The sequence below is a fragment of the Pogoniulus pusillus genome, chromosome 5 (genome assembly GCF_015220805.1).
Source record: "Pogoniulus pusillus isolate bPogPus1 chromosome 5, bPogPus1.pri, whole genome shotgun sequence".
Lineage (NCBI taxonomy): Eukaryota > Metazoa > Chordata > Aves > Piciformes > Lybiidae > Pogoniulus > Pogoniulus pusillus.
Window position 1 is genome coordinate 1868128 of NC_087268.1, and position 11646 is coordinate 1879773.

The following is an 11646-nucleotide window of genomic DNA, read 5'->3' on the forward strand; positions in this document are numbered from 1 at the left end:
ATCATAATTTATTTTTTTTTTAATTTTGGGGGTGGGGAGCAGGAGGGGAAGAAAGCATAATTCCAAAATACTGATTATATTTCAGATAACAAATACTGTTATTTCACAACATGCACATGAGCCACTCAAATTGTCATGTCATGATTTTCCAGAACAGTGTTTTCCCAGAATTATCACAAATCAAGACAGAAAGGCCTATTCTAGAACTGACAGTGCATTAAGAGCACGAAAATATGTAGGCCTAACTAATTACAAAGGCATTAAAAAAAATTTCTACTAGCACTCAAAGAACAAACAAACAAAAAAATAGCTTACAATAAGTGTTGCAGATAAAAAACAGCTGAGAATTCTAGAATCTCCCTTCAGTCAGAACAAGCATATAGTTTATTAAGTGCTTAAAACAGATAGATAGAAACATAGAATCAACCAGGTTGGAAGAGACCTCCAAGACCAGACAGTCCAACCTAGCACCCAGCCCTAGCCAGTCAACTAGACCATGGCACCAAGTGCCTCATCCAGGCTTTGCTTCAACATCTCCAGGGACGGTGACTCCACCACCTCCCTGGGCAGCCCATTCCATGCCAATCACTCTCTCTGGGAAGAACTTCTCCTAACATCCAGCCTATATTTCCCTTGGCACAACTTGAGACTGTGTCCCCTTGTTCTATTGCTGGTTGCCTGGAAGAGACCAACCGCACCTGGCTACACCCTCCCTTCAGGTAGTTAGCTGTCACAGGCTTCAGAGCATCAGGAATGGAAGTGCCTCAATTAGTTTCTACTTTTCAACTGATAAACGATGAAATGTATACAAGTGAAAACCCTACACGTTTTTTTTTTCCACAAAATCTGAGGATGTGTCCCCCCCCAGGAGAAAAATACTGCTATGTCTTCTAAAACATCTTACATTAACTTTGCCATTAGTTCTTTCCTTCCAATTCCTTTCAACTCTCTTCTCAGCGACTTTGTTTGAAAAGGCAGCTGGGAAGAAGCTGTGAGAAAAGCAGTGTACCCTAAAATATCAAAGCACTTGGAGGAAAACAAAACAAACAAACAAACAAAACCCAAATAAACAAAAAAAAAAAAAAAAAACAAAACAACCAAAGCACAACAACTGCCAGTAACAAAAGCCACTTCAATCAAGAACTTCTTTTCATTAACAGATCCAAGGAATCACTACTATTCACTGTGAAATTACTAAAAGAGACATGGAAAGCTTTTAAACAGAATAATTTGAAGTTGCAATAGGGGGAAACTTTTAGAGATATTTTAAAATTTATTATCTCCCAAATTACACTATTTCCAAAGACATCTATGAATGTGTACACATATTGTTTCTAATAAGAATTTATTTCAAATGGGCTAAACTATCAGTCACTAAAAAGGAGGAAGAACAGCATTGCTGATTCAGTTAACTTTCACATGCAACACTTTCAATTCTGAGTGTGACAGCAGAGTGGGTTGAGGACAAACTGCAGAAAGCTTCATAGATATTTGAGTCACAAGTCAACTGAATTCCACCGTATTGACATGCAATCTGAAACACTTTGATGGAAGAGGGGGATAAGAATCTCAGTTTAGAAACGGATTGATCAGCAACTGCCCTCATTGTTCTCCAGGGGCAGAAAAGGAGTTGCCTGCTAATTATCCTGAAAACAAACGAAAATTTTACAGTGCATTCTCTGAAGTTATTTTTTGCAGGTTGGTGCAAAAACCAGAACTACACAGACTACCACTCTGCACTTAAAGAGTTTTAAGAAGGCAATACCAAGCTGGGGGAAAGAGATCTGAGGCTAGCAGTCCGTCATCTGTTTTGGGGAAGGTAGCTAGACGAGTCTGCTATTAGAGCACCCACAAGTTTTACATAAGCAGAAAGCTTCCAGCCTCTTTGGGTTTTGGGGGGGGTTTGTTTTTGTTTGTTTGTTTTGGTTTTAATTTGCTATCCATATAGATATTACAGTGCACTGTAATATGTAGATCAGTAAGGTTAAGAATTCTGTACCCAGTTTAGCCTGTTTTTAAAGTGTCTATGAAGAGATAGCTTTTTTGACATCAACTTAAAACAGTTCTGGAGTGTTGAATTTACTGACTGGAGCACTATCAGAGAGGTATAAAAGCAACACTAACTAGACATTTTTGTTTAATCCAGACAGCTCCTTGCACCTAACGATGAAGACATTGTCATTACTGTAAATATTTCAGACTGCTCCATATTCCCAAATACAAACAAAGCAATCAAGCAAATGCCACGAATGCTGTGTTACACTTTTAGTGAAGAATCATAGCAAAACTCAAATGTTGCATAGTGAGCACCATAAATGGTCAGTTTATGTAATTTTAAAAACAAATCATTACCTCCAATGTAAAAATTATGTCAATAAAATTTTAAAAACCCTAAACCAAACCTCATACTTTCCTCTTGTAACAGACAATATAGGAAGGAGACTAAACAATCACTTTTCCCACGCAAAACAATGTATTGTATTGATAGCTCTTGAATATTCAGAAAACAAACAAGAGCAAAGAAGTATTTACATAAACATGTGTCTGTTTTAGACACCATAACCTGTTGGCATACCATTTTGGAAGTAGGCTGCTAACCAAATAAAAGGATATAACCAATCTGTTCTCTTTTGATGTTAAATAAACACTTCCCAACAAGTAAGGGGTCCCAAGACTAGAAATCCAGATATTAGACAGAGTATTAAAATCAAACAAGGAGTGCAGTTCAGATTTGTTTGTCTGCAATGTTAATCAAATTGAGCTGGTTTCATGTTTTCTTAACAGACTAAAAAAGATTAGGACCAAAGCAAGACTTCAGCAATGGTTCCATTAATCAGGTCAACCCAACAGACACATCTAATGTTCGATCACAAATGACGTTATGCAGAAATATGTTATACCATGCAGTTTGGTCACATGGAAAGGATGCTTCCTTCATTGATTTTAATGTGTTTTAGCTGTAAGTAAATAAACCACACCTGCTTGCATTTTGTCTGAGATTAAGCATATCAACTGATTCCCAGGAGAAAAAATACCATTTATTTACACAAAAGTTGCTGTCAATCAATTAACAGACAAGCTATCGACTGCTTCAAACTGGGATGGGAGTGAAGAAAGAGGGCAGCTTGATGCTACTGATCACTATTTAACACTGGATGGGGCAGCTGTCAGAATTCACACAAAAATTTGAGCATCCACTCATCTGAAGAGCAATTAGGCAACACAAACATCTTCAACTACCTTAAAATAAGTATTGATATTAATACAAATTCTTCAGCATGAGCATGAAATAGCAGCTCAGCCAAGCTTATTTTACTAACCTGAAAGCACAAGCACTTTAGTAATACAAGTAGCACTTGTATTAAAATGAAAAAGTGAAAACAGTTGAAAATATAGTTTAGGTATGAAGACTGTAATAATATACTCTACAACAATAGTTACATCCACAAAAGCATATTCTGAATACTTCCAGTATGCTAGTTCTTGCACTATGTTCCCTAGGGTTCCAATCATCTTTTAGTCTTTCAGTAAAAGAACCTAGCTATGTACACTGAACAGTTAAGTTGCTTAAATTGGATTGTAAACCCACAAAATTTAGAGTTCAATAACACTGTGGCCCTTAAACTGTATAAAAACAAATGCTTCAATTAATCCCCATAATTAAACTGCTAGTTTAGTATTTTCAGAAAGCTCTTCAGAGTAGAACAAGATGTTTTCAAGTTCAAAGAAGCCTTCCAAAATGATGAATCTATATTGTTCTCAGAGTTGTTGTTTTTTTTTTTTTCAGATTATCAACAGGTTTAAGGCACAACTGCTCACAGAATCACTGTATCTATTTCATACCCTGTCCCTACAAACTTAATAATATAACAAATATTGCTCAGTGCTTCAGAGGTAACATCTTTTCAAATCTGTGGAGAAAGAAGTCTTTAACTTGCTGACTTACAGTCTCGCCATCACAACTGAAGTAATTTCAATACCTTTGAAATACATTATCCAAAACAAAACAGTAAACATGACACAAAGGACAAAAATGTAAGCATTTCCTTTAACAAAATTAACAAAGCAAGATTAAAATTATTCAGGCCAACATGGGTTTTTTGCATATTTTAAATATTTTATCATTCTATAACATTCCACTCACTAACGCATTCTGTTAACTACTTTCAAAATTCACTCACGTGTCTCCCAGATTAATTTCTTTAGCACTCTAAATTTAGTCTCTATAGTGAAGAAGGGGCTATACTAAGGGAAAATCTGTAATGCACCTTTGGTATTTAATAAAGAATAAACCACTTTAATGTAAAACACAACATCCTCATAACCAGTTTGCATCCCACACTTCATCCCTCTTTTTCTAAGAACACAAAACCCCAAATGTCTTTGTACATTCATTTCGACTGTCTTCTTGTCAGAAACCATAATTAAGTCTAATGTTGAGAATCGCTGTTTCCTATCAGCTGAATATCCCAAGTGCACATCAATACACAATATTCAACAAAATTTTACTTACCAACACCTTTAGGGCTGCTAAAAACCTTCTAAAACTACACACAAAGAGGAAGATGCTTTCCTTCCAGAGGAAAGACATGGTGCTAAACTACTTCTCGAAGTAAAAGCTAATGCTGCAAATTTTACACTGCCAAGTACCAACAGTAAATGAATTTTACTGTTTAACCTAAACTAATTTGGTTAAGAACAGCTAATGCCCAGACAAGTCCTTGCAAAGTTCCCACATTTTACCTCACAAAAATTCTTTCATTGTTGCTGTATACACATACCTATACCACATAACAAACAAGAGTGGCACATAAACTTCACTACCCTTTTCTTTCTTCTGATATTTACATATTGCATATCACCCTTAAAATGGGGCCAAACTAGAATGAAGTGCACTTCACCTTGCAAGTTGTTTCCCTGAGTCTTCATGATGTAAAAGACAAAAAAAACCCCAAGACATCCATTGCCAAAATGCTGCTTTCCCTGTCCAGTACAAACAGTCCAGACATGCAAACTCATGAACTTAAACATAGAAAAAGTGAGTCAAGCCCTAAAAGTCTACATGTCATTGATCACCAGCAACTGAATTTCTAATTCCCTCCTTCTGGAGGAGGAAAAAGGAAGAAAAAAAAAAAAAAATCTCTATTTCTCTTCTGTTTTTTTCAGTTGGAGTTGACACACCACATTTTTGATGGATGAGGTTTTCAATAGTATCCTTTTCTGGAATATGTGTTTTGTTTAGGCATAAACTTGGCATGAGAAAGGTAGTGCTTTAGACACTTTGCATTTTGTGGGAGAGGAGTTTTGCATGTTTCTTATTTTTGAAACATTAGCATTAGTTGGGTTCCAGATTACTTGATTATTTTGCATTGGCACAAGCACTTCTGGGCACCTCTGGACTTCACAAATTATTTGTCTTAAAAAAGTGTATGAATGTAAAGCCCATTCTATAACATACCACCAAGTTCAACAACAGAGAAAGAATTCTGAATTTCTTTCCACATATATCTAAGTAAGATTAAGGGAAAAGAAACAGGTGACAGGCAAACACTAGCCATTTAACTCAATACTGATTTGATCAGAGAAGATAAAAAAGCAGAAATATGAAATTTCAGCTTTTATATATTCAGATTTCTTCCATATACTCTCACTTTTCTGACCTTTCTGAAAGATAAAAGAGAGTATTTGTTTCAATTCATTTTTCCAGCCTATTAAGAACCACTCGGGAAAGTACCTGCTGCTGCCAACTCCACAATAAATATTATCCTGCTGAAATTCACCTCAGCAGTGCATAACAGGAAAAACAAGAGAAGAAAGCTGAGTCACACCTGGTAATTTGCTCTCTAGAACATCAGCTATAACAATACTAAGCATTTATTTTGGGGACAAGTATGATCTTGTGGGAGGAGAAAATGAAGCAAGAAAGACATTCCACAGACAGACAGTGAAAACCAAATCCAAGTCATTTAGCTTTGTAACTGAAGTTTCAAAGACGTACAAATGCAGCGGTGAATTCAGGTCACCATTACAGTCACAACATTCATAGTATGTTTTCTTTCAAAACTTGTGGCATTTAAGGACATTGCCAAGTAAAATTATGGATTATTATTTGTCATTTCAGTATCTAGAAAGGTGACAGAACAGGAAAACAAATGTTTATGTATCCCTAGAATACAGTATTTTAAAATAGGTCAGAACCTCAGTAGTGAAACAAACAATAACACTTGGTAAGAAAGAGAACTAATTTGAGCCACTTCAGAAAAATCAAACCAAACCAAAAAGAAGGAAAGAAAAAAAGCAAGCCACCAGTGTTCCTCAGTAGTAAATAACTTAGCTATGCTGGTACACATTTTTTGACTCAGGGTATGCACAAAGAAAAAAGTACTGTAATGTCCTATACAGGAGCAGATTCCTTCTTATAACATTAGACTGCAGTTCTGTACCTAGTGTCTTGCTGATATAATGCAATTTGAAATGTATCTGGCCAGCATATTTTGTGTGTGAATGCACTGAAATTAAGCATTTAAAAACATGTTGCATCTTACTTTTCCCATGTACTTTTAACAATTTTCCCACGCTCATGAAAATTAAAATAGTGGCTTGCCCAATTTTTAATTCTGCATTTCTTTAGTGCAAAGTATTTCATGGGAACACTTGTGTAAAAGAATGTTTTGAATGAAAATACTATTATAAAAATATTTCAATCAATTGAATAGATGTAGAAAACCCAATTTACATTTATGAAGTCTGTTACAGTATTAATTGTAATCTGAAAAATGGGTAGGAAACAGAGCTCATAGGAGAGAAGACACCTTTCTGATCATCGAGTTTTCTTTCTTTCTTCCCCCCTTCCCTATTACCATACACTTCATTCAGGAACACAACATTTGTTCTTCCAGCTTCACACACCCAGAAGTGCAGATATTGCTCTAGATTATCTAAATTACATGCAATTAAAACTTACTATCTCTGGGTTCCCGATTGCAGCCACTCTGACTACTGGAATAGAATGGTTGTTCTTGTTAAATGCTCATCAAAACCAAGGATGATTCACAAACTGTGGTATTAGTGTTCATAACCTGTCTTCCACTGACCAGACCTACAAAAAGTTTGAAATGGGTTCAGATAAATTCCAGTGGGCCAAGAACTTTCAGCAGTTAAGTTTCAAAGAATATGGCAATGGCATGTTTATTTTTGCTTCTGTGCATCACAGAAGTACCTCAGTCTTGGCACAGCTGAGTACGTAAATTCAGCTGAGATTCACATATTTCAGTGTGGTCCAAGCAGCAGTTTTGTAGTGAACACTCATTTTGAAATCCTTTGAAGTGAAAATTAATTCAAAAGCAGAAGTGAACATCCAGACAACTTCTATAGCTCTAGAGTAAGAACATCCACCTTTTCTCTAAGAGGACTAGTTGAAAAACCCCATACATTTCAAATGTTCAAAACCACATCTTCAATCACTCAGCATGTACCCTCAAACAAATATCTTCCTGTTCAACCCCTTAGTGCCAGAAATCAGTATGCACCCCATCTATGTGCTTTCCCTAAAACCACAACTTCATTTTATCAACTACACCTATTAGGGCAGTTCCCCCAGAAGCACACTTGTTCTCTAGTCTCTGCTCCTGATGCCTTTTGCCAAAGTACTCACAAACATTAAAACTAAGGCTGAGTCCTGCAATATTTGGGGGCAAGCAAATACCCTCCTAATCATTATGCTAAACTGTTCTCCCTGATTGTTTTTTACCCTCAAAATTGAGTTCTTTGCTACACCAGACAGAGTTTCCAATAGAAATCATGGAGAATATGCCAAATCATGGTGGTCAGGTTAACAGAGGGATTTTAATACTCTTAGAATTCAAAGGATATTTAAAGGAGTGGTTATTCTATTCAAAGCAGGTACTGTTTCCTATTACATTATTATTTATTTGTATTTTTACAATAGCTTTATTCCACCCTACAAGAGAAGGTGCCTAAAGTCAGGGATGACCACAATCACACAGACAACATGTCATTTTGTTTCCTCAAATATTACTCATCAAGAGCTGTAAGACCGTGGAGCTCACCACACTATTTTGCCACTGTCTCAATAGTTTCTAAACCTTGGCATGTCTATAAACCCAAATTATTCTAATAGAGAAGATATTAGAACTCCTGTCCTAGGCATACCCCTCCACGAACACCTCCAAATATTCCAGAGCATGTAGTTTCTGAGAACATCAACAGAAAGCAAATTGCTGTTCTTATCACAGTAATCAAACTGCACGCAACTCTCAAATACTGTGGTGAAACTGATAACAATACATTAATCTCAAACACTTGTGCAGGAAGATGAAACACTGAGTATATGGAAATACTGACATTACTGTTGAAATAAACTCATAGATATACTTTTTCAGTATATGTGATCATTAATTATTACCTTAATTACAAAAGGTTTAAGCCAAGAAAAAAAATGAGCTTTCCAAGCTAAACTAGACATCTACACAGTACTCTGCACTTATTGAACCTGTAGTTCATTTAGTTCAGGAATGCAATGCAGCCTGCCAGTAGGTGCATACTGAGCAGCCCAACCTCATGCAAAGTTACTGGGCTCAGATCTCAGGTGCACTAGAGACACATTAGTACTCCACTGTATCTTTTATACGCTGTGCCATGCAGAGGCAAGTACAAATGTGTTCAGTTTCAGTATCACTTTTGGGCTGCTGTGTTGCTTCCTGGTCAGGGGATAGATCCTTTCCCTCCTAACAGTCTTATTTTGAGGCACATAAGGCATGTTATAAATTAATTTTTATACCAACTTATTATTTTAAGAGAAGCCAGGGCAGCTTTTTGACAAAGCGATACTTTATGTATTTATTTATCCATGTGCATTTTTATACCCTTGAAGTTTGGAGTTTTGTCTTCCTTCTCCTTACAGAACAGCCAATGTCACCATTGATAAGAGATATCAAGAATGGTCATCTCAGACAGAGCTGTCTGAGAAAAGAAGGGGGTGGGGGGAATCAAGATAGGTAAAACAGAGAAAGAAGACTATTCTTTTAGTATCCTGTCAGTGTCTTAATAAGCAGCTATGTCTCCTTTTAAATTTTATTCCCTTCTCTGTGACTTTGTACTAAGCAGTCTCACTTTTTAAAAGCCTCTCCTGATACCTTGTAGAATCACATCATACCTTAAAGAAAAAACAACACCAGTATTATTTCCACATTTCTTCACTGCCATCAGGAACTTTACCATGACTATAATGCCTCTGTAAAAATTGCTAATTTTCTGTAGCCTATGCTTCATTTGAAGTCATAATCCTCTGTGATGACAATCATATCCATGGCAACCAGTTACAACGTAACAAACAACATCAATCACTTCCAGTGGAGGAAAAAAAAAACCCCACAACCTTCCAAGTAGTCTGTTAATAATCTTAATTAATTTCCACATAAAATGCCTGTTCACATTTCAAATTGGGAAAAAAAAAAACTCAAAAAACAATGCACATTAAAGGAAGATAATGCAGTCTTCTCCAATTACACTAACAGAACTTTCCAACTTCATTTTAGACCTATTAAAACCATCTATTTCACTAAGGAAGAGCTCAAATCGCACTTTTCTGGCTGAAAAGATCTTAGAGGCAATTAAGATTTACAGTGTTGACTGGAATAAGCATATCAAAAAATCATTTCACAATTTCATAAAGAAAAAAACAAACAATAAAGTGTCCATGTAGATGAACATACAAGCCCCTAAACCAGGCATAAAAACGTATGGAACTATACACACATCCATTCAAACACAAATGCACAGACAAAACCAGTGAATACGATCACAACATCCTTACACATGTATTCACTCTTCAGTTTTGCTGAACATGGGCAGTTGTCAGCAATGTTGTAGATGCGAGATGCAACCTGGCCCTCTACCAAAATTCTGTACATGCAAAGCATCTTTGCATCAGTGTTCAGGCCAAGAGTGTTGGGGTTTTAAAATATACTTAGGTTAGATATTAATTTAATCTGCTTGATCTGTTCACTGAGCAACTACATTTACATGATGAATTTTTTATCATGATGTAGGTGAATTAAGTTAAATCAGGCAAATCGGGTACACCCAAAGATCTTTCGTCTTCAGCTGTGACTGTCCCTATCTCACAGACAGGCCAAACCCGGTTAGAGAGTCGTCCTGTCGCAGATCAAAGCATGATTTCGCAGCCAGAGACGAGGACACTGGCAGCGCTGGGGCTCGTCAGCCCACCCGCACAGCCACGCCAGGGACAGACAATGCCGACAGCCTCCCGCAGGCTCAAAGCACACCTCTCAAACTACACGAAGGCTGCAGTGTGTCTTCCTGAGCTGCAAGTAGCCACCACTGGCAGCCCTGCGGCGCAGAGCAGCCGTTATGCCAGCCAGCGTACCCTGCCCATCGCCACGGGTGTGCGGGGAGGGGAGGGAGAACAGCCCCGAGCGGCACCTGCCAGCCGTTAAACTGCCGACGGTCCAACCCCGCTGCCTCCGAACGGGCCCACAATACCCAGCGGCCGAGGCTCCGAGGTGCGGCGGGGGAAAAGAGCAGCGGGACACTCCAAAAAAAGAAAGCTCCCGGAAAAAGAGAAGGTGTAGACGGCCTCTGGGATACCTCCGGGGGCCGCGCCCGGCGGCATCAGGCGAGAACGCTGCCCGCCCTACTCCAGCCGGGCACGGCCACAGGCAGGCACCTGGGCAGCTCCTTTGTTCCTCCCCAGTCACTCCGTCTTACCCTTTCCACACTCACCCACGGTCGCCAGAGTCTCCAGGTCCTCCAGCTTGTAGGCGGCCGGCTCGGGCGCAGCGAGCGAGCAAGGACCGGTGGGGCTGGAGGCCGGCGCGGCGGGCTGAGGCACGGACAACCCCGCCGCCGCCGCCTCGCCGCCACTCTTCGCCCCCATTTTGGCCTTTGCGGCGCTGAAGGCGTCCATGGGGCCGAGCGGGCGCTCCGCGGCCGCTCAGCGCATGGAGAAGGACCAGCCGGACCGGCGAAGGGAAGGGAGAGGAGAGGGAGCGGCGGGGACACAAACTTTCAGTCTTCAGCAGGCGGAGTGGCTGCTCCCCGAAGATGGAGCCCGTTCCCGCTGCCGCCTGTGACGGGGCGCGGAGCCTTTCAGCATCGCTGCTAGCCGCCGCGCAGTCCGCCACTCGCAGCAGGGACCGCCGCACAGACAGACAATGGCGAGGGTGAGCCCTGCCAGCGGCGCGCCGAGCCGAGCCGCGCCACACGCGGGCCGGAGGGGCGGGGTTTCCCTCTCGCCGCTGCGGCACGGTCCCGCGGAGGGCTGGCCGGGCGGGGCGGGGCGAAGGGACGCGCGTTCCCGCCGCGCCGCGGGGGTGCCGAGCTCGTTCGCTGCCGTGGGCACTGCCCCGTGCGCCCTGTGACGCCGCTGCTCTACGCTCGTTTTTTGCCACTCCTGCGCTCTGCCTGAGGCAGCGGCGCTCTGCTAAGTGGGGGTGTAGGGTGGAGTGGACCTTAGTGGCTGCCGCGCCCGCTCCTGCGCGTTCTCAGTGCCGCGGCTGCCGAGGGACAGAGGGAGGTCCCGTCCGCTCCCCGCGGAAAGTTAGCAGTTGCTGAGGCCCTTGCAAGGTGGCTACCCGGCCTGCCTGCTTTTGCATTGACGGCTGC

At 40.4% G+C, this 11646-nt stretch overlaps 1 protein-coding gene across 1 annotated transcript in view; it reads right to left on the reverse strand.

Moving 5' to 3' along the window:
• The window catches only part of PRKX (protein kinase cAMP-dependent X-linked catalytic subunit), a 48363-nt gene extending 37089 nt beyond the window's left edge, over nt 1–11274 (reverse strand). Inside the window, exon 1 of the mRNA XM_064143022.1 lies at nt 10765–11274. Within this exon, the coding sequence (XP_063999092.1) occupies nt 10765–10948 (184 nt within the window). The 5' untranslated portion in view covers nt 10949–11274. The remainder of the gene's footprint in view (nt 1–10764) is intronic.
• Between the last annotated feature and the right edge of the window lie 372 nt (nt 11275–11646).